A 24,705-nucleotide genomic window follows, 5' to 3' on the forward strand; every position below is an offset into this window, starting at 1 on the left:
AATCCATTACAGTGATCCTCCCCAGCTCTATAGAGACTAGGTCCTCAATCCATTACAGTAATCCTCCCCCAGCTCTATAGAGACTAGGTCCTAAATCAGTCATCCTCCCCAGCTCTATAGAGACTAGGTCCTCAATCCATTACAGTAATCCTCCCCCAGCTCTATAGAGACTAGGTCCTCAATCCATTACAGTAATCCTCCCCCAGCTCTATAGAGACTAGGTCCTCAATCCATTACAGTGATCCTCCCCAGCTCTATAGAGACTAGGTCCTAAATCAGTCATCCTCCCCAGCTCTATAGAGACTAGGTCCTCAATCCATTACAGTAATCCTCCCCAGCTCTATAGAGACTAGGTCCTCAATCCATTACAGTAATCCTCCCCCAGCTCTATAGAGACTAGGTCCTCAATCCATTACAGTAATCCTCCCCCAGCTCTATAGAGACTAGGTCCTCAATCCATTACAGTGATCCTCCCCAGCTCTATAGAGACTAGGTCCTAAATCAGTCATCCTCCCCAGCTCTATAGAGACTAGGTCCTCAATCCATTACAGTAATCCTCCCCAGCTCTATAGAGACTAGGTCCTCAATCCATTACAGTAATCCTCCCCCAGCTCTATAGAGACTAGGTCCTCAATCCATTACAGTAATCCTCCCCCAGCTCTATAGAGACTAGGTCCTCAATCCATTACAGTAATCCTCCCCCAGCTCTATAGAGACTAGGTCCTCAATCCATTACAGTAATCCTCCCCCAGCTCTATAGAGACTAGGTCCTCAATCGATTACAGTGATTCAGATCTATATTGACTAGGTCCTCAGTCCATTACAGTGATCCTCCCCAGCTCTATAGAGACTAGGTCCTCAATCCATTACAGTAATCCTCCCCCAGCTCTATAGAGACTAGGTCCTAAATCAGTCATCCTCCCCAGCTCTATAGAGACTAGGTCCTCAATCCATTACAGTAATCCTCCCCCAGCTCTATAGAGACTAGGTCCTCAATCCATTACAGTAATCCTCCCCCAGCTCTATAGAGACTAGGTCCTCAATCCATTACAGTAATCCTCCCCCAGCTCTATAGAGACTAGGTCCTCAATCCATTACAGTAATCCTCCCCCAGCTCTATAGAGACTAGGTCCTCAAACCATTACAGTGATCCTCCCCAGCTCTATAGAGACTAGGTCCTAAATCAGTCATCCTCCCCAGCTCTATAGAGACTAGGTCCTAAATCAGTCATCCTCCCCAGCTCTATAGAGACTAGGTCCTCAATCCATTACAGTAATCCTCCCCCAGCTCTATAGAGACTCGGTCCTCAATCCATTACAGTAATCCTCCCCCAGCTCTATAGAGACTAGGTCCTCAATCCATTACAGTGATCCTCCCCAGCTCTATAGAGACTAGGTCCTCAATCCATTACAATGATCCTCCCCAGCTCTATAGAGACTAGGTCCTAAATCAGTCATCCTCCCCAGCTCTATAGAGACTAGGTCCTCAATCCATTACAGTAATCCTCCCCAGCTCTATAGAGACTAGGTCCTCAATCCATTACAGTAATCCTCCCCCAGCTCTATAGAGACTAGGTCCTCAATCCATTACAGTGATCCTCCCCAGCTCTATAGAGACTAGGTCCTCAATCCATTACAGTAATCCTCCCCCAGCTCTATAGAGACTAGGTCCTCAATCCATTACAGTGATCCTCCCCCAGCTCTATAGAGACTAGGTCCTCAATCCATTACAGTAATCCTCCCCCAGCTCTATAGAGACTAGGTCCTCAATCCATTACAGTAATCCTCCCCAGCTCTATAGAGACTAGGTCCTCAATCCATTACAGTAATCCTCCCCCAGCTCTATATTGACTAGGTCCTCAATCCATTACAGTGATCCTCCCCAGCTCTATAGAGACTAGGTCCTCAATCCATTACAGTAATCCTCCCCCAGCTCTATAGAGACTAGGTCCTAAATCAGTCATCCTCCCCAGCTCTATAGAGACTAGGTCCTCAATCCATTACAGTAATCCTCCCCCAGCTCTATAGAGACTAGGTCCTCAATCCATTACAGTGACCTCCCCAGCTCTATAGAGACTAGGTCCTCAATCCATTACAGTAATCCTCCCCCAGCTCTATAGAGACTAGGTCCTAAATCAGTCATCCTCCCCAGCTCTATAGAGACTAGGTCCTCAATCCTTTACAGTAATCCTCCCCCAGCTCTATAGAGACTAGGTCCTCAATCCATTACAGTAATCCTCCCCCAGCTCTATAGAGACTAGGTCCTAAATCAGTCATCCTCCCCAGCTCTATAGAGACTAGGTCCTCAATCCATTACAGTAATCCTCCCCCAGCTCTATAGAGACTAGGTCCTCAATCCATTACAGTAATCCTCCCCCAGCTCTATAGAGACTAGGTCCTCAATCCATTACAGTAATCCTCCCCCAGCTCTATAGAGACTAGGTCCTAAATCAGTCATCCTCCCCAGCTCTATAGAGACTAGGTCCTCAATCCATTACAGTAATCCTCCCCCAGCTCTATAGAGACTAGGTCCTCAATCCATTACAGTAATCCTCCCCCAGCTCTATAGAGACTAGATCCTCAATCAGTAATCCTCCCCCAGCTCTATAGAGACTAGGTCCTCAATCCATTACAGTAATCCTCCCCAGCTCTATAGAGACTAGGTCCTAAATCAGTCATCCTCCCCAGCTCTATAGAGACTAGGTCCTCAATCCATTACAGTAATCCTCCCCCAGCTCTATAGAGACTAGGTCCTCAATCCATTACAGTAATCCTCCCCCAGCTCTATAGAGACTAGGTCCTAAATCAGTCATCCTCCCCAGCTCTATAGAGACTAGGTCCTCAATCCATTACAGTAATCCTCCCCAGCTCTATAGAGACTAGATCCTCAATCAGTAATCCTCCCCCAGCTCTATACAGACTAGGGATGGGCTTTTTAAATAATTTCATAAATTATATATCCAGATCAACGAAATTACTGAAGTCAAGAGAGGACACACGAATGACTAAATATAATAATAATATAATATAATATATAATATAATATCCCTGATGTCGAGATCGTGACTTATTTAGCTCATGATCACTACATAACCAAAGTTGTTTTGTTGAGATAATGAGATAATCAAAAGTACTACGCATCATCAGCCATTCATGTGTTCAGATGCACTATGAGCACCTCATCGAGGAGCCCTGCGGCTGCATTGATCGGCAAATGTGGGGCATTTAAGCCCTAAACGATGCCTGATCTCCCAGGCTGCATGCCTCCCCTAAGACCAGAACCAACGAGGACCAACGCAGCTAACTTGGCTAGTCTTGTGAGCTAGCTAGCTAGGTAGTCTTGTTAGCAAGCTAGCGTGTTCTCTATACTGGTTGTTAGCTTGAATAACTGATACGTGTATAATTGTAAGGGACACTTCCTGTTTTGTGAATAATATTTCAATTTCACAGTGGGTAAGCTCCATTCCTCAGAGGCTGAGAAGTCAGGATTCTGCCTTCTAGGCTGTTTTCATAGGTAAGCTTTTAAGCTTTTACCAGCCTACAAGGCAGAATCCTGCCTATGTAACGGATGTGAAACGGCTAGCTTAGTTAGCGTTGGTGCGCACTAAATAGCGTTTCAATCGGTGACGTCACTTGCTCTGAGAACTTGAAGTAGTGGTTCCCCTTTGCTCTGCAAGGGCCGCGGCTTTTGTGGAGCGATGGGTAACGATGCTTCGTGGGTGATTGTTGTTGATGTGTGCAGAGGGTCCCTGGTTCGCGTCCGGGTATGGGCGAGGGGACGGTCTAAAGTTATACTGTTACACATACAAGGCAGAATCCAGCCTACAAGGCAGTGTCCCTCCTTCCAGGCAAGGAGGGTGGTGTGGTCAGCCCAATGCATATCTGGGGGGCACACTGCCTGCCCTTCAGGGCATCTACAGCACCCGGTGTCACAGGAAGGAAGAAGGACAAAGACCTCAGCCACCCATGCCTTGACCCCCCCCCCCCCCCCGCTGCAATTTAGAAGGCGGGGAGACAGTACAGGTGATTCAAAGATGGGACCAAGCGACTGTTAAACAGCTTCTATCTCCAGGCCATCAGACTGTTAAATAGTCACCACTAGCCAGCCTCCAGTACCCTGCACTGAACCTTAGTCACTGTTACTACCCTGTTACCACCCGGTACTCTAGCCTGCTACCACCCGGTACTCTACCCTACACCACCCGGTACTCTAGCCTGTTACCACCCGGTACTCTACCCTGCTACCACCCGGTACTCTAGCCTGCTACCACCCGGTACTCTACCCTGCTACCACCCGGTACTCTACCCTGCTACCACCCGGCACTCTAGCCTGTTACCACCCGGTACTCTACCCTGCTACCACCCGGTACTCTACCCTGCTACCACCCGGTACTCTACCCTGCTACCACCCGGTAATCTACCCTGCTACCACCCGGTACTCTACCCTGCTACCACCCGATACTCTACCCTGCTACCACCCGGTACTCTACCCTGCTACCACCCGGTACTCTACCCTGCTACCACCCGGCACTCTACCCTGCTACCACCCGATACTCTACCCTGCTACCACCCGGTACTCTACCCTGCTACCACCCGGTACTCTACCCTGCTACCACCCGGTACTCTACCCTGCTACCACCCGGTACTCTACCCTGCACCACCCGGTACTCTAGCCTGCTACCACCCGGTACTCTACCCTGCTACCACCCGGTACTCTACCCTGCTACCACCCGGTACTCTACCCTGCTACCACCCGGTACTCTACCCTGCTACCACCCGGTACTCTACCCTGCTACCACCCGGTACTCTACCCTGCTACCACCCGGTACTCTACCCTGCTACCACCCGGTACTCTACCCTGCTACCACCCGGTACTCTACCCTGCTACCACCCGGTACTCTACCCTGCTACCACCCGGTACTCTACCCTGCTACCACCCGATACTCTAGCCTGCTACCACCCGGTACTCTACCCTGCTACCACCCGGTACTCTACCCTGCACCTTAGAGACTGCTACCCTATGTACATAGACATGGAATCACTGGTCACTTTAATAATGGAACACTGGTCCCTTTTAATAATGGAACACTGGTCCCTGCATCCTGGGCAAGGAAGGCAGCCCCAAACATTTCTTGGGAGGAGGCACATGGGGAGTGTGGTGAAGCCATCGGCCGGGCTAGAGTGGGCATCGAGCCAGGTGCCATGAAGCCGGCTCTACGCATTTAGTCTCCAGTGCGTCTCCTTGGGCCGGTGTACATGTCACCAGCCTTACGCATGGTGTCCCCGGTTCGCCAGCACAGCCCAGTGCGGTCTATTCCACATCGCAGCACTGGCCTGGCTACCTGGAGCGGGTTAGTCGTTGTCTCTGATTGGGAACCATATTTAGGTAGCCTGTTTTGTCATTGTGGGTTGTGGGTGATATGTTTCATTTAGCATCACGGTTGTCACTTTGTTGTTTTGTAGTGTTCAGTTTTTTCCATTAAAATGACGAACACTTACCACGCCGCATCTTGGTCCGATCCTTACTCCTCTTCGGACGAAGAGGAGGAAATCTGCCGTGACAACCTCCCAATAGTGGGGAACCATTAAGTAACAATGATTCCTCACTGGTGCTGGTGACCCCCCATGAATAATATGGCAGCAAAGAGAAAACATACCTAAATAAAACACAATAGCAAATAGCAAATAGCTATATTGACTTTTCCTGAAAGGGGTATTTGTCTTTGTCTCGTTGAACTAGGGCTGTGACGGTCAGGGAATTTTGGCTAACGCAAGTAAACGTTTTTTTTGTGTTTTTTTTAAGACATTTCTCCTCTCCTCTGCTCCTGAATGCATGTGCTACCATAGAAATCTGATGAAGAGAACGATGAATAGAACGCGCGTCCCCATTCAAGTCAATTATGACATAATGGGTGAACAGGCGACCATTGCGAAGAGCAAAGCAGGAAGTCAATATGTGCTGTGATTTGTTGATTTCAACTCAACTGACATTACTTAATTGGCCAAGTTAGCAAGGTAAGGCAAATTAAGTTCTTCCAAGATGGCGTAGCAGTCAGATGTCTTTGTCTATGTCCTGTCGTGTCCCTTTTTAAAATATATTTCAAAAATATTTTTCTAAACCTCAACTTCTAAATAATCTCCTGCGACCCGCCTCACCCAATGTGGCGTGGATCTGGTTTTTCTAAAGTATGTCTATTTACTTCAGATCTGGAATCCCTCAACTGAAGCTAGCCAGCTAACTACCTACCAGCTATCAGTCAGCAAACCACTGCTAGCGGTCATCAGTTAACCTTTAGCTCAGAAAGCTCTCGCCAGTTCATACAACGTGACTCAAACCAGAGCATAACGGACCTATTTTTCTCTCCATATCCCCGGATTCCTACTGCAAACTCTGAACATTTTCATCTGGATCTTCGTAACTAGCTAACCGCAGAACAACAGATTTTGACCTTGTCAGATCAGGGATTCAATCCAGCAACCTTTTGGTTACTAGACCTACACTCTAACCACTAGGCTACCTGCTGGTTACTGGCCCAACCCTCTAACCACTAGACTCCCTGCTGGTTACTGGCCCAACCCTCTAACCACTAGACTACCTGCTGGTTACTGGCCCAACCCTCTAACCACCAGGCTACCTGCTGGTTACTAGTCCAACGCTCTAACCACTAGGTTACCTGCTGGTTACTAGACCAACACTCTAACCACTAGGCTACCTGCTGGTTACTAGACCAATGCTCTAACCACTAGGCTACCTGTTGGTTACTAGACCAACCCCTCTAACCCCTAGGCTACCTGCCACCCCTCTAACCCCTAGGCTACCTGCCACCCCTCTAACCCCTAGGCTACCTGCCACTTCTCTAACCCCTAGGCTACCTGCCACCCCTCTAACACCTAGGCTACCTGCCACCCCTCTAACCCCTAGGCTACCTGCCACCCCTCTAACCCCTAGGCTACCTGCCACTTCTCTAACCCCTAGGCTACCTGCCACCCCTCTAACACCTAGGCTACCTGCCACCCCTCTAACCCCTAGGCTACCTGCCACCCCTCTAACCCCTAGGCTACCTGCCGCCCCTCTAACCCCTAGGCTACCTGCCACCCCTCTAACCCCTAGGCTACCTGCCACCCCTCTAACCACTAGGCTACCTGCCACCCCTCTAACCCCTAGGCTACCTGCCACCCCTCTAACCCCTAGGCTACCTGCCACCCCTCTAACCCCTAGGCTACCTGCCACCCCTCTAACCCCTAGGCTACCTGCCACCCCTCTAACCCCTAGGCTACCTGCCACCCCTCTAACCCCTAGGCTACCTGCCACCCCTCTAACCACTAGGCTACCTGCCACCCCTCTAACCCCTAGGCTACCTGCCACCCCTCTAACCCCTAGGCTACCCGCCACCCCTCTAACCCCTAGGCTACCTGCCACCCCTCTAACCCCTACGCTACCTGCCACCCCTCTAACCCCTAGGCTACCTGCCACCCCTCTAACCACTAGGCTACCTGCCACCCCTCTAACCCCTAGGCTACCTGCCACCCCTCTAACCCCTAGGCTACCTGCCACCCCTCTAACCCCTAGGCTACCTGCCACCCCTCTAACCCCTAGGCTACCTGCCACCCCTCTAACCCCTAGGCTACCTGCCACCCCTCTAACCCCTAGGCTACCTGCCACCCCTCTAACCCCTAGGCTACCTGCCACCCCTCTAACCCCTAGGCTACCTGCCACCCCTCTAACCCCTAGGCTAACTGCCACCCCTCTAACCCCTAGGCTACCTGCCACCCCTCTAACCCCTAGGCTACCTGCCACCCCTCTAACCCCTAGGCTACCTGCCACCCCTCTAACCCCTAGGCTACCTGCCACCCCTCTAACCCCTAGGCTACCTGCCACCCCTCTAACCCCTAGGCTACCTGCCACCCCTCTAACCCCTAGGCTACCTGCCACCCTGGGCAGATAATAGAACAGAAGTTAAAAACATTTCTAATAAACCTTTTAAGAGATCAGATTTTTTGTTGTTGTTTATAAATACTTTGCTACAAAGACACACTTACTGTCACGCCCTTTATGTCTCTATTTGGTTTGGTCAGGGTGTGATTCTATGTGTTGTATTTCTTTGTGTTTAGCCGAATGTGGTTCCCAATCAGAGGCAGCTGTCTATCGTTGTCTCTGATTGGGAATCATACTTAGGTAGACTTTTTTCCCACCTATGTTGTGGGATCTTGTCCTTGTCTTGTTGAGCCCTGCAAGGTTGTAAGTTTCGTTGGTTCTCTCTTTCTTGTTTTTGTTGTTATCATTAAAGAATATGATTAACCTACCCCACGCTGCATCTTGGTCCACTTCTTCAGACGAGCGTTCCAGAAGATCCCACCACAAAAAACACCAAGCAGCGTTTTCTGGAAGAATGGACATGGGAGGAGATACTGGAGGGCAAGGGACCCTGGGCGCAGGCTGGAGAATATCGCCGTCCTAAGGCACGATCCATGGCACAGAGCCTCCAGTGATGATCCATGGCCCGGAGCCTGCAGAGACGGCCTCCAGTCCGGAGCCTCCAGCGACGGTCTCCAGTCCGGAGCCTCCAGCGACGGTCCCCAGTCCGGAGCCTCCAGCGACGGTCCCCAGTCCGGAGCCTCCAGCATCGGTCCCCTGTCCGGAGCCTCCAGCGACGGTCTCCAGTACGGAGCCTCCAGCGACGGTCCCCAGTCCGGAGCCTCCAGCGACGGTCCCCAGTCCGGAGCCTCCAGCGACGGTCCCCAGTCCGGAGCCTCCAGCGACGGTCTCCAGTCCGGAGCCTCCAGCGACGGTCTCCAGTCCGGAGCCTACAGCGACGGTCCCCAGTCCGGCGCCTCCAGCGACGGTCCCCAGTCCGGAGCCTCCAGCGACGGTCTCCAGTCCGGGGCCTGCAGAGAGGGTTCCCAGTCCTGGGCCTGCAGAGAGGGTTCCCAGTCCGGGGCCTGCAACGAGGGTCCCCAGTCCCGGGCCTGCAGAGAGGGTCCCCAGTCCGGGGCCTGCAGCGAGGTTCCCCAGTCCGGGGCCTGCAGCGAGGGTTCCCAGTCCGGGGTCGGCGACGAGGGTCCCCCGCACCAGAGGCGCCACCAAAGTGGGGGGAGCCAGAGGTGGAGCGGGGTCTGTGTCCCACACCGGAGCTGTCACCGAGGATAGATGCCCACCCGGACCCTACTCTATAGGTTCAGGTTTTGCGGCCGGAGTCCGCACCTTTGGCCTTAGAGAGCCTTTTTATGTCTCTATTTGGTTTGGTCAGGGTCTGATTTTGGTGGGCATTCTATGTGTTGTATTTCTTTGTGTTTGGCCGAGTGTGGTATCCCAATCAGAGGCAGCTGTCTATCGTTGTCTCTGATTGGTCCTCTTCAGATTCCACCTTGATTCTTTAATTGTGGACACTACATCACCACACTCCCTCTCTTGCTCTTGGTCCTGCTCAGCTTTTTAAGTCACCTTGATTTTGCACCTGTGTGTTTTAAAGTAAGGGGCTATAGCAGCACACGTGCAGGCTGGGCTGGGCATGCCATGAGCTTGTAGAGTGAGCGCTACTGGATCAGTATTGTAGCAGGTGAGGAGGCCCGACGCTCCAGCCTTTGGGAAAGTCATTGGGCGTGGTCCTCTCCTCGCTCCAGCTCTGCTCACATCATCTGGTACAGATCCTTGCAATTTGAGGCATTGTGTTGCTAAAACATGAGGTGATGGCAGCACATGAATGTGCCTAAGGATGTCACCACGTAATCTTTGTGGATTCAAATTGCCATTGATAAAATGTACTTGTGTTCGTTCTCCGTAGCTCATGCCTGCCCATACCATAACCCCACCGCCACCATGGGGCACTCTGTTCACAACAACGTTGACATCAACATACCGCTCGCCCTAACAACGCCACACACACTGTCTGCTATCTGCCCGGTACAGTTGAAACCGGGATTCATCCATGAAGAGCACTCTACTCCAGTGTGCCAGTGGCCATCGAATGTAAGCACTTCCCCATTGAAGTTGGTTATGATGCCAAACTACAGTCAAGTCAAGACCCTGTTGAGGATGACGAGCACGCAGATGAGCTTCATTGAGACGGGTTTCTGACCGTTTGTGCAGTAATTATTTGGTTGTGAGTTTCATCAGCTATCCCGGTGGCTAGTTTATCCCGCAGGTGAAGAAGCCAGATGTGGGCTGGCATGGTTATGCGTGGTCTGCGGTTGTGAGACCGGTTGGACATACTGTCAAATTCTCTAAAACGACATTGGAGGGGGCTTATGGTAGAAAAATGAACATTCAATTCTCTGGCAACAGCTCTGGTGGACATTCCTGCAGTCAGCATGCCGCTCAAAACTTGAGACATCTGTGGCATTGTGTTGTGTGACAAAACTGCACGTTTTTAGAGTGGCTACTAGCAAGCCCAGCTACTAGCAAGCCCAGCTACTAGCAAGCCCAGCTACTAGCTAGCCTAGCTACTAGCAAGCCCAGCTACTAGCAAGCCCAGCTACTAGCTAGCCTAGCTACTAGCAAGCCCAGCTACTAGCAAGCCTAGCTACTAGCAAGCCCAGCTACTAGCTAGCCTAGCTACTAGCAAGCCCAGCTACTAGCTAGCCCAGCTACTAGCAAGCCCAGCTACTAGCAAGCCCAGCTACTAGCCTACGCTCATAGAAGACAAGGTACTATCTAGGATGTTAAAAAGGGTTCTTCAGCTGTCCCCATAGGAGAACCCTTTGAAGAACCATGTTTGGTTCCAGGTAAAAACCCTTTTAGAACTCTTTTGGATTCCATGATCCCACAGAGACAGAACACACTGTGAACTAAGTCCCCATTGTAAGATCCCACAGAGACAGAACACACTGTGGACTAAGTCCCCATTGTAAGATCCCACAGAGACAGAACACACTGTGGACTAAGTCCCCATTGTAAGATCCCACAGAGACAGAACACACTGTGGACTAAGTCCCCATTATAAGATCCCACAGAGACAGAACACACTGTGGACTAAGTCCCCATTATAAGATCCCACAGAGACAGAACACACTGTGGACTAAGTCCCCATGATAAGATCCCACAGAGACAGAACACACTGTGGACTAAGTCCCCATTATAAGATCCCACAGAGACAGAACACACTGTGGACTAAGTCCCCATTGTAAGATCCCACAGAGACAGAACACACTGTGGACTAAGTCCCCATTGTAAGATCCCACAGAGACAGAACACACTGTGGACTAAGTCCCCATTATAAGATCCCACAGAGACAGAACACACTGTGGACTAAGTCCCCATTGTAAGATCCCACAGAGACAGAACACACTGTGGACTAAGTCCCCATTGTAAGATCCCACAGAGACAGAACACACTGTGGACTAAGTCCCCATTGTAAGATCCCACAGAGACAGAACACACTGTGGACTAAGTCCCCATTGTAAGATCCCACAGAGACAGAACACACTGTGGACTAAGTCCCCATTGTAAGATCCCACAGAGACAGAACACACTGTGGACTAAGTCCCCATTGTAAGATCCCTCAGAGACAGAACACACTGTGGACTAAGTCCCCATTGTAAGATCCCACAGAGACAGAACACACTGTGGACTAAGTCCCCATTGTAAGATCCCACAGAGACAGAACACACTGTGGACTAAGTCCCCATTGTAAGATCCCACAGAGACAGAACACACTGTGGACTAAGTCCCCATTGTAAGATCCCACAGAGACAGAATACACTGTGGACTAAGTCCCCATTGTAAGATCCCACAGAGACAGAACACACTGTGGACTAAGTCCCCATTATAAGATCCCACAGAGACAGAACACACTGTGGACTAAGTCCCCATTGTAAGATCCCACAGAGACAGAACACACTGTGGACTAAGTCCCCATTGTAAGATCCCACAGAGACAGAACACACTGTGGACTAAGTCCCCATTGTAAGATCCCACAGAGACAGAACACACTGTGGACTAAGTCCCCATTGTAAGATCCCACAGAGACACACAGCCAGCCCATTAAAAGGGAGCATTAGCAGCTCTATGTGCAGACTAAAGCTGGGGTGGTGATGCCTACAGTGGCCCTGTGCCATAAGGCCATCAGGCCAGTGGCTGAGCTAGTCTAGCCATTCTGTGTAGCTTCCAGGAGCTTTAAATGGAAAGCTGTAGAGCCCTCAGACTGAGACCCATACTACTATCACTACATCTCCATCAGACTGACCCGGTCATTAAAGAGACAACGCTCTTTCGGTCAGCTTTTTCAGTCAGATATTTTGGTATGTCTTCAACCAACCATTAGCCCACTAGTGGTAATGAATAAATGACTATTTCTACAGAGGACATAGTCAGTGATACCACTACAAAACAACAGCATGCAGGGTTTGTCTACTAATTGTTGAGTGCTTTATGCTGACATAGTGTTTGTATGATAAAAGATGTGTTGTAAACCATTGGTTACCAATCCTGAAATCCATCCTGTTGTGTATGTAAGGTAGCCTTAGTGTTAAATATGGCTTAAACTTCCTCATGATGAGCTCAGACCAAACCATCAGCTAAACCAATATTACTCCAAGGGCTGTCTTTTCGTCTGGCGTTACGGAGGCGCAAGTTCCAAAAAGCACTTCAGTTTGCAATTTCAGCATGTAAAAACTGGCGCTCTGCCATTTTCCATCCAATGCACCAGGTTCAGCAATTTACCTGTCTGATATCATACATGCTGAAATTGCAAACTGAAGTGCTTTTTGGAATTTGCGCTGCCGTAGCGCCAGACGAAAAGAAAGCCCTCAGAGTAATATTGGTTTAGCTGATGGTTTGGTCTGTGAAAACCCCAGCCCTTTCGCTCCACTTCCAGCTACTGCGCCCATAATTCCTGCTGTGAAAATAGCAAAAGTTTGTCTTAACACACCCCTGGACATGGAGCACTGCCACTAAGATTTACCATTGGTGATGTTTGATAGAATAGAGCCCTTAGTGGGTTTATGACGACACGGTGCCTGATCCAGAGTCTAGAACAAGGTTTGGGGCGTGCCTCCCATTCACACCCTCTTACTCTTCTCTTCACACAACCAACTGCACATCAGACAGACACTTAGTGGGTTTATGAAGACACGGTGCCTGATCCAGAGTATAGAACAAGGTTTGGGGCGTGCCTCCCATTCACACCCTCTTACTCTTCTCTTCACACAACCAACTGCACATCAGACAGACACTTAGTGGGTTTATGAAGACACGGTGCCTGATCCAGAGTCTAGAACAAGGTTTGGGGCGTGCCTCCCATTCACACCCTCTTACTCTTCTCTTCACACAACCAACTGCACATCAGACACTTCTGTTTCTGTGCTGTGAAGATGACAGAGACAGGAAGTGTGGGAATTTAGTAAATGTCACTATCCCACAGTCGTCGTAGCCAATGAGCTGGCTGAGATGGGCCCCAGAGCACTGCCAGAATCCTGCCGCCTGTTTACTCTAGGACATTAGTTCTATAACGTCTGCCAAATCTGGAGATTGATGACTTAGCTGGACCATAATGGTCCAGAATCAATTCCCGTACCACAGTTGAATAAGACCATGTGAAACTGGTTCAGCCACATAGTTTCCCATGAATATTATGATTTCACAAGAGAGATCCAACACTTGAAGTAAAAGAGCCTATATATAGAACACAGAAAACGATTGAATCCATTCATCCACAGGTGAGATATGGAGTAGCCCAGATGGTAGCTAACTATTGTGACCGCTAGATGGGGTGCTCTTTACTTTTGGTTTTACACAACGGTACACGGCATGACACGGCATTGGAGTCAGTACAGATGGTCATGGAGTCAGAGCAGATGGTCATGGAGTCAGTACAGATGGTCATGGAGTCAGGGCAGATGGTCATGGAGTCAGAGCAGATGGTCATGGAGTCAGAGCAGATGGCCATGGAGTCAGAGCAGATGGTCATGGAGTCAGAACAGATGGCCATGGAGTCAGAGCAGATGGTCATGGAGTCAGAGCAGATGGTCATGGAGTCAGAGCAGATGGCCATGGAGTCAGAACAGATGGTCATGGAGTCAGAGCAGATGGTCATGGAGTCAGAACAGATGGTCATGGAGTCAGAGCAGATGGCCATGGAGTCAGAGCAGATGGCCATGGAGTCAGAGCAGATGGTCATGGAGTCAGAGCAGATGGTCATGGAGTCAGGGCAGATGGCCGTGGAGTCAGAGCAGATGGCCATGGAGTCAGAGCAGATGGTCATGGAGTCAGAGCAGATGGCCATGGAGTCAGAGCAGATGGTCATGGAGTCAGAACAGATGGTCATGGAGTCAGAGCAGATGGCCATGGAGTCAGAGCAGATGGCCATGGAGTCAGAGCAGATGGCCGTGGAGTCAGAGCAGATGGCCATGGAGTCAGAGCAGATGGCCGTGGAGTCAGAGCAGATGGTCACAGAATCAGCAATACATAACTACACAAAGAAGCTGTGTGCAGCTGGGGCTCTGAAGCAACAGCTGTCACTACAGCACTGTCACATAATGATAGAGAATCATGACAAAGCACTGCAGAGTAGAGCTGTCAGGCAGAGTAGAGTAGAGCAGAGTTTCCAGGCAGAGTGGAGTAGAGCAGAGCTGCCAGGCAGTGTAGAGCTGCCAGGCAGAGTAGAGTAGAGTAGAGCTGCCAGGCAGAGTAGAGTAGAGCAGAGCTACCAGGCAGAGTAGAGCTGCCAGGCAGAGTGGAGTAGAGCAGAGCTGCCAGGCAGTGTAGAGCTGCCAGGCAGAGTAGAGTAGAGCAGAGCTACCAGGCAGAGTAGAGCTGCCAGGCAGAGTGGAGTTGAGCAGAGCTGCCAGGCAGAGTAGAGCAGAGCTGCCAGGCAGAGTAGAGCTGCCAGGCAGAGTAGAGCAGAGCTGCCAGGCAGAGTAGAGCAGAGCTGCCAGGCAGAGTAGAGCAGAGCTGCCAGGCAGAGTAGAGCAGAGCTGCCAGGCAGAGTGGAGCTAGAAGAGCTGGTTCTGTCAGTCTGCTGCTGAGACATCAGTACACGGTGAGTGGTGCATCAAGCTGCACAGACACAGACAGACAGACAGACAGACAGACAGACAGACAGACAGACAGACACAGACAGACAGACAGACAGACAGACAGACAGACAGACAGACAGACAGACAGACAGACAGACAGACAGACAGACAGACAGACAGACAGACAGACAGACAGACAGACAGACAGACAGACAGACAGACAGACAGACAGACAGACAGACAGACAGACAGACAGACAGACAGACAGACAGACAGACAGACAGACAGACAGACAGACAGACAGACAGACAGACAGACAGACAGACAGACAGACAGACAGACAGACAGACAGACGACAGACAGACAGACAGACAGACAGACAGACAGACAGACAGACAGACAGACAGACAGACAGACAGACAGACAGACAGACAGACAGACAGACAGACAGACAGACAGACAGACAGACAGACAGACAGACAGACAGACAGACAGACAGACAGACAGACAGACAGACAGACAGACAGACAGACAGACAGACAGACAGACAGACAGACAGACAGACAGACAGACAGACAGACAGACAGACAGACAGACAGACAGACAGACAGACAGACAGACAGACAGACAGACAGACAGACAGACAGACAGACAGACAGACAGACAGACAGACAGACAGACAGACAGACAGACAGACAGACAGACAGACAGACAGACAGACAGACAGACAGACAGACAGACAGACAGACAGACAGACAGACAGACAGACAGACAGACAGACAGACAGACAGACAGACAGACAGACAGACAGACAGACAGACAGACAGACAGACAGACAGACAGACAGACAGACAGACAGACAGACAGACAGACAGACAGACAGACAGACAGACAGACAGACAGACAGACAGACAGACAGACAGACAGACAGACAGACAGACAGACAGACAGACAGACAGACAGACAGACAGACAGACAGACAGACAGACAGACAGACAGACAGACAGACAGACAGACAGACAGACAGACAGACAGACAGACAGACAGACAGACAGACAGACAGACAGACAGACAGACAGACAGACAGACAGACAGACAGACAGACAGACAGACAGACAGACAGACAGACAGACAGACAGACAGACAGACAGACAGACAGACAGACAGACAGACAGACAGACAGACAGACAGACAGACAGACAGACAGACAGACAGACAGACAGACAGACAGACAGACAGACAGACAGACAGACAGACAGACAGACAGACAGACAGACAGACAGACAGACAGACAGACAGACAGACAGACAGACAGACAGACAGACAGACAGACAGACAGACAGACAGACAGACAGACAGACAGACAGACAGACAGACAGACAGACAGACAGACAGACAGACAGACAGACAGACAGACAGACAGACAGACAGACAGACAGACAGACAGACAGACAGACAGACAGACAGACAGACAGACAGACAGAAGACAGACAGACAGACAGAAGAAAGAAAGAAAGAAAGAAAGAAAGAAAGAAAGAAAGAAAGAAAGAAAGAAAGACAACACACCTGGAAAGAAGTTACCCTTTCTTTCTCTGTGAATAATACCACTCTGAAATCCTCTCCGAATCAGGTGTGAGTCAGATGAGATCAAAAGGAGGGGGAAAGAGTCCTATAGACTGACATGAGAATGTACCACTGTCATTCTTGAGGATCCACACATGAGAATGTACCACTGTCATTCTGGAGTATCCAGACATGAGAATGTACCACTCATTCTGGAGGATCCAGCCATGAGAAGGTACCACTGTCATTCTGGAGGATCCAGACATGAAAATGTTCCACTGTCATTCTGGAGGATCCAGACATGAGAATGTACCGCTGTCATTCTGGAGGATCCAGACATGAAGATGTTCCACTGTCATTCTGGAGGATACAGACGTGAGAATATACCACTGTCATTCTGTAGGATCCAGACGTGAGAATATACCACTGTCATTCTGGAGGATCCAGACATGAGAATATACCACTGTCATTCTGGAGGATCCAGACATGAAAATGTTCCACTGTCATTCTGGAGGATCCAGACATGAGAATGTACCGCTGTCATTCTGGAGGATCCAGACATGAAAATGTTCCACTGTCATTCTGGAGGATACAGACGTGAGAATATACCACTGTCATTCTGGAGGATCCAGACATGAGAATGTACCACTGTCATTCTGGAGGAATGGCCATGAGAATATACCACTGTCATTCTGGAGGATCCAGGCATGAGAATGTACCACTGTCATTCTGGAGGATACAGACGTGAGAAGGTACCAGTGTCATTCTGGAGGATCCAGCCATGATAATGTACCACTGTCATTCTGGAGGATCCAGACATGAAAATGTACCACTGTCATTCTGGATGATCGAGACATGAACATGTACCACTGTCATTCTGGAGGATCCAGGCGTGAGAATGTACCACTGTCATTCTGGAGGATCCAGACATGAAAATGTACCACTGTCATTCTGGAGGATCCAGACATGAAAATGTACCACTGTCATTCTGGATGATCGAGACATGAACATGTACCACTGTCATTCTGGAGGATCCAGGCGTGAGAATGTACCACTGTCATTCTGGAGGATCCAGACATGAAAATGTACCACTGTCATTCTGGAGGATCCAGACATGAAAATGTACCACTGTCATTCTGGAGGAATGGCCATGAGAATATACCACTGTCATTCTGGAGGATACAGACGTGAGAAGGTACCACTGTCATTCTGGAGGATCCAGACATGAGAATGTACCACTGTCATTCTGGAGGATACAGACGTGAGAAGGTACCACTGTCATTCTGGAGGATCCAGACATGAAAATGTACCACTGTCATTCTGGAGGATCCAGACATGAAAATGATCCACTGTCATTCTGGAGGATCCAGACGTGAGCACGTGCCTTGAGTTAATATTGTTAATTTATTAAAAGATACACAATGATCTCTTCCTGTTACAACTGAACTGTCATGGCTCTGAGAAAAACACTAGGAATTTCAAGGCTGGGGAAAATGTTAGTCAAGAAGACTAAAAGTCTTGGACTAGGCCTAAAGGTTGAGCTTGTACCAACTGTCATGCCTGAGGTTCTGAGAAAAGGGCGGGATGTTCTCATCATGTGTCACGCGACGAGGTAGACCAACTTTCCCCCACCAGACAGAGTTGTGCAACGGAGAGCTTTTGATGTATTGTGCATTACAAAACAGCCTGGAGCACTACTGATTGGCTTCATACAACTTTTTACACATTTTCTACAGATTCAGTCTTTAATCCAGGTGAGTATTACGTTATACCATGACCCCCAGACCTCACTGGAAGATCCAGCTGACTCATAAATAAACCTTGGAGGGCCCATGACAGAATACATCAATCAACCATATTATATATGGTTATATATATATATATATAATATATATCTCAGACATCTGACTTCTGCTTATCTAATTTCAAATAACAATAAAAGTACATAATGTTTAATAATGTTTAATCAATTGTTTTTTTATATGCATTATTCAATTGGATGATAAACAAATGCTCCCCCCCCCCCCTCCCAAATTATGCGATTGATAGGATAACATTGTGACTGGTCCTACTGTAGGTTTTTGGGGAATTTGTCAAGTGAGACCCATGTGAAATGCACTTTAAAATCTAACTCTTACCGTCCAGGTGGCAGACTTGGCTGTGGAGGACTGCTGGAAGGAGACGTCAAAGGTGTGTCCCCCGGCGTAGTCTGTGTTGGAGGGGATAGCCGGGGAGGGGGACATGGCGTCGAAGGTGGAGCTGGGCTGGGCGTAGGGGGAAGGAGCTGACGCGTTGTTCTGGACATGTTCGTTGTTGTAGGGACTGGTGGAGGTAGAGCCGCCATTTTGGATGTTCTGATCCATGCTGTTCAGCAGCCCCAGGTTGGTATACTGGGACTGGAGGAGAGAGAGGGAGGGAGGGAGGGAGGGAGGGAGGGAGGGAGGGAGGGAGGGAGGGAGGGAGGGAGGGAGGGAGGGAGGGAGAATTACTTTAATGACCAACTGTAGGTCCAATTCCACTTTATCCCTGTCCCACCAAAAGACACACATACACACAGAGGTTGAACCGATTGGAGGAGAGGGCAGTCATGTTATGGTGCTCATGGAGCAGTTTTTAGGGGTCAAGGGCCAGGTTGTTGCACTGTAACTAGGGAGAGGTGAGAAGATTGAGAGGGGAGGTCAAAAATACATTTAAAAAAAGCTTCTTAGCAAAGAGCAATTTCTCAAGCAAGAAAATTAGCTGTTATTGGTAGAGAGGTTTGGAACTCTCTTTCTTATTGGTCTATTAACTAATTTAGCGCCTGGTGATGTCACCATGGAGCCCCTGAATACGCTGTTTTTGCTGTTGCTCATTAGAAAAAAACTGATTTCAGTCTTGGAGGTGTGTTTTCTGACCGATTCCGAGTTCAAATACACCCGTATTTACTGAATTTTCTTATTGTTTCTTATCAGCAATACAAGCTGTTTCTATGGACTCATATGTCAGGGCTGGGTTGACTCAATATAGTAAGACTGTGTACTCTAGAATAGGGCTTGTTCAACCTATTTCAGCTCCTCAGACCCAAATGAGACGTGTACCTTCCTCCAACGACCCAAATGAGAAGTGTACTGTCCTCCAACGACCCAAGTGAGAAGTGTACTGTCCTCCAACGACCCAAATGAGAAGTGTACTGTCCTCCAACGACCCAAATGAGAAGTGTACTGTCCTCCAACGACCCAAATGAGAAGTGTACTGTCCTCCAACGACCCAAATGAGAAGTGTACTGTCCTCCAACGACCCAAGTGAGAAGTGTACTGTCCTCCAACAACCCAAGTGAGAAGTGTACTGTCCTCCAACGACCCAAGTGAGAAGTGTACTGTCCTCCAATGACCCAAATGAGAAGTGTACTGTCCTCCAACGACCCAAGTGAGAAGTGTACTGTCCTCCAATGACCCAAATGAGAAGTGTACTGTCCTCCAACGACCCAAATGAGAAGTGTACTGTCCTCCAACGACCCAAGTGAGAAGTGTACTGTCCTCCAACGACCCAAATGAGAAGTGTACTGTCCTCCAACGACCCAAATGAGAAGTGTACTGTCCTCCAACGACCCAAGTGAGAAGTGTACTTTCCTCCAACGACCCAAATGAGAAGTGTACTGTCCTCCAACGACCCAAGTGAGACGTGTACTGTCCTCCAACGACACAAATGAGATGTGTACTGTCCTCCAACGACTCAAATGAGAAGTGTACTGTCCTCCAACGACCCAAATGAGACGGGTACTGTCCTCCAACGACCCAAATGAGAAGTGTACTGTCCTCCAACGACTCAAATGAGAGGGGACTTTCCTCCAACGACCCAAATTCAAATGTGTGAATATACGCTGAGTTATACCAAACATTAAGAACACCTTCCTAATATTGAGCGCCGTATTCTCATAACTCGCGACCCACTTCTCACATGCCCAGGGCCCACTTTGGGTCCCAACCCATAGTTTAAGAAACCCTGCACTAGAAAACACTCTAGAAGCCAACAGCTCTTGGAGGACACGAAAACACTCTAGAAGCCAACAGCTCTTGGAGGACACGAAAACACTCTAGAAGCCAACAGCTCCTGGAGGACACGAAAACACTCTAGAAGCCAACAGCTCTTGGAGGACACGAAAACACTCTAGAAGCCAACAGCTGCTGGAGGACACGAAAACACTCTAGAAGCCAACAGCTCTTGGAGGACACGAAAACACTCTAGAAGCCAACAGCTCTTGGAGGACACGAAAACACTCTAGAAGCCAACAGCTCTTGGAGGACACGAAAACACTCTAGAAGCCAACAGCTCTTGGAGGACACGAAAACAATCTAGAAGCCAACAGCTCTTGGAGGACACGAAAACACTCTAGAAGCCAACAGCTCTTGGAGGACACGAAAACACTCTAGAAGCCAACAGCTCTTGGAGGACACGAAAACACTCTAGAAGCCAACAGCTCTTGGAGGACACGAAAACACTCTAGAAGCCAACAGCTCTTGGAGGACACTGGAAGTTCTTCAATGTTTTCCGTTTATTGTTAAAAGTCCAAACCAACGTGTTTGAGCCCGTAGCTTTCATCAGGGTTTTTTTCCCCGTTCCCTCTGTTCTAGAAACACCGAAACAGTGAGGTAATAAATCATTATGAATACCCATGAACTTCAGATTAGAAACATTGCAATAAGCCGCGCCTTATTGTCTCCATGAACATGTCCAGTAAACAGAAAGTAACAGAGTTCCTGACAAAATGAAGAAACAGTCCTTATGCTCTGTTTCCATTCTGGTAGATCACACCGGCCATGTCAACAGCCTCCTCAGATCACACCGGCCATGTCAACAGCCTCCTCAGATCACACCGGCCATGTCAACAGCCTCCCCAGATCACATCGGCCATGTCTACAGCCTCCCCAGATCACACCTGCCATGTCTACAGCCTCCCCAGTTCACACCGGCCATGTCTACAGCCTCCCCAGATCACACCGGCCATGTCTACAGCCTCCCCAGATCACACCGGCCACGTCAACAGCCTCCCCAGATCACACCGGCCACGTCAACAGCCTCCCCATATCACACCGGCCATGTCAACAGCCTCCCCAGATCACACCGGCCACGTCAACAGCCTCCCCAGATCACACCGGCCATGTCAACAGCCTCCTCTGATCACACCGGCCACGTCAACAGCCTCCCCAGATCACACCGGCCACGTCAACAGCCTCCCCAGATCACACCGGCCACGTCAACAGCCTCCCCAGATCACACCGGCCACGTCAACAGCCTCCTCAGATCACACCGGCCATGTCAACAGCCTCCCCAGATCACACCGGCCACGTCAACAGCCTCCCCAGATCACACCGGCCACGTCAACAGCCTCCCCAGATCACACCGGCCACGTCAACAGCCTCCCCAGATAAATGGCTCCTTCCCGGTGATTTCCCATTTATACGGGCAACGACCGTATAAATGATGTCACTGTCACAGTACTGGAGAAACAAGCTTTTCTTCACATAATTTTTCCCCAAGAAGTTTTCCCAATTAATTCTACAGTCAGCTTGTTGATCAGACTCAGATCTGTGTAATTACTGATATTTGAAGTCTTTTATGATGCTGTTTAATTGTATTTTTAAACTTTCCACACACACACATACATAACTGCTATATACCAAATCATTGCTAGTACAAGTTAACCAATAGTTGACTGCTAGAACGTTCTTCTAGATCCCCCAACATCTACAGACTGGAGTCACAGGGTTCACACTTTATAGACAGAACGAGTGGTATCGCAATCAAAATGTCTGCCTTTTGAGAGTAGGGAGAATGCTTCTTTCCTGGATTTTAGCCAGTCCCTTCCTCTCCTCTCCTCCCTACCTGGCTCCAGGTCTCTCTCTCTCTCTCTCTCTGTGTGTCTCTCTCTCTGTGTCTCTCTCTCTGTGTCTCTATCTCTCTCTCTGTCTCTCTCTCTCTCTGTCTCTCTCTCTCTCTCTCTCTCTCTCTCTCTCTCTCTGTGTCTCTCTCTCTCTCTGTGTCTCTCTCTCTCTCTGTGTCTCTCTCAATTCAATTCAAGGGCTTTATTGGCATCGGAAACATGTGTTAACATTGCCAAAGCAAGTGAGGTAGATAATATATAAAGTGAATATATAAAGTGAAATAAACAATACAAATTAACAGTGAACATTACACATACAGAAGTTTCAAAACAGTAAAGACATTACAAATGTCATATTATATATATATACAGTGTTTTAACAATGTACAAATGGTTAAAGGACACAAGATAAAATAAATAAGCATAAATATGGGTTGAATTTACAATGGTGTGTGTTCTTCACTGGTTGCCCTTTTCTCGTGGCAACCGGTGACAAATCTTGCTGCTGTGATGGCACACTGTGGAATTTCACCCAGTAGATATGGGAGTTTATCAAAATTGGATTTGTTTTCAAATTCTTTGTGGATCTGTGTAATCTGAGGGAAATATGTCTCTCTAATATGGTCATACAATGGGCAGGAGGTTAGGAAGTGCAGCTCAGTTTCCACCTCATTTTGTGGGCAGTGAGCACATAGCCTGTCTTCTCTTGAGAGCCATGTCTGCCTATGGCGGCCTTTCTCAATAGCAAGGCTATGCTCACTGAGTCTGTACATAGTCAAAGCTTTCCTTAATTTTGGGTCAGTCACAGTGGTCAGGTATTCTGCCGCTGTGTACTCTCTGTGTAGGGCCAAAAAGCATTCTAGTTTGCTCTGTTTTTTTGTTAATTCTTTCCAATGTGTCAAGTAATTATCTTTTTGTTTTCTCATGATTTGGTTGGGTCTAATTGTGCTGCTGTCCTGGGGCTCTGTAGGGTGTGTTTGTGTTTGTGAACAGAGCCCCAGGACCTGCTTGCTTAGGGGACTCTTCTCCAGGTTCATCTCTCTGTAGGTGATGGCTTTGTTATGGAAGGTTTGGGAATCGCTTCCTTTTAGGTGGTTATAGAATTTAACGGCTCTTTTCTGGATTTTGATAATTAGTGGGTCTGCATGCATTATTTTGTGTTCTACGTTGTACACGGAGGATATTTTTGCAGAATTCTGCGTGCAGAGTCTCAATTTGGTGTTTGTCCCACTTTGTGAATTCTTGGTTGGTGAGCGGACCCCAGACCAATGGGCTCTATGACTGATTCAAGTATTTTTAGCCAAATCCTAATTGGTATGTTGAAATGTATGTTCCTTTTGATGGCATAGAAGGCCCTTCTTGCCTTGTCTCTCAGATCGTTCTTCCCTTCCAGCTCTATCTGCTCTGCTCCTCCATTCCATTCCATGTATAAAAGACACATTCCAGGCCGAGGTGTCTCTGCCACGGCTCTGGGTCTCTTTAGACACCCATTAATCTCTGCAGGACAGACAGGCAGTCAAAGGCCCCTTGTTGATTTCAGTCTGCGAGGTCCCCCGTCCCACACAGCTGTATAGTTCACTCCCTCCCACTCACATCACCAGGTGACAAACACGGTAACACACAAGCACGGTAACACACAAACACGGTAACACACAAACACAGTAACACACAAACACGGTAACACACAAACACGGTAACACACAAACACGGTAACACACAAACACGGTAACACACAAACACGGTAACACACAAACACGGTAACACACAAACATAGTAACACACAAACACGGTAACACACAAACACAGTAACACACGGTAACACACAAACAATAACCAGTAACAATAACCAAGTTGACATGGTATGAATACTCTAGAACATAAATCAAATATAACACACCCATTATTTTCCCATACACACTGCATACAGAAGACATTAAAAACAAGAAACTAAATTGTTTCCACAACACACACACACACACACACACACACACACAGAGACACACACAGAGACACACACACACACACACACACACACACACACAGAGCACCTGAGGGAGGTCATTCCAGCCAACGCAAACAAATCTCATCAACAACGCCTCAGGGGAGATGCTTCGAGTTGATTTCGGATAATGAAGTGTGTGTGTGTGTGTCACGAGTCTGCCCCAACCCCCCCGGAAACAATGAGACTGGGTCTTTCAAGAGCCTGTCTAGGGGAACAATGTCTCAGGTTAGACCAGGCAGGTGTTAGGAGACGAGTGTATTGTGAAAGGAACACACGCATGCACGCACGCAGACACCCACACACCCACACACACCCCCGCCCCACACACA

At 48.8% G+C, this 24,705-nt stretch overlaps 1 protein-coding gene across 5 annotated transcripts in view; it reads right to left on the minus strand.

Moving 5' to 3' along the window:
* Positions 1-24,705, minus strand: part of LOC109883783 (tumor protein 63) — a 178,195-nt gene that overhangs the window by 53,682 nt on the left and 99,808 nt on the right. For all 5 annotated transcript variants that reach the window (XM_031838166.1, XM_031838165.1, XM_031838170.1 and 2 more), the window contains one exon: positions 18,653-18,910. In XM_031838166.1, coding sequence (XP_031694026.1) covers positions 18,653-18,910 — 258 coding nt within the window. The remainder of the gene's footprint in view (positions 1-18,652; positions 18,911-24,705) is intronic.

This window comes from Oncorhynchus kisutch, linkage group LG13 (assembly GCF_002021735.2).
Source record: "Oncorhynchus kisutch isolate 150728-3 linkage group LG13, Okis_V2, whole genome shotgun sequence".
Classification (NCBI taxonomy): Eukaryota; Metazoa; Chordata; class Actinopteri; order Salmoniformes; family Salmonidae; genus Oncorhynchus; species Oncorhynchus kisutch.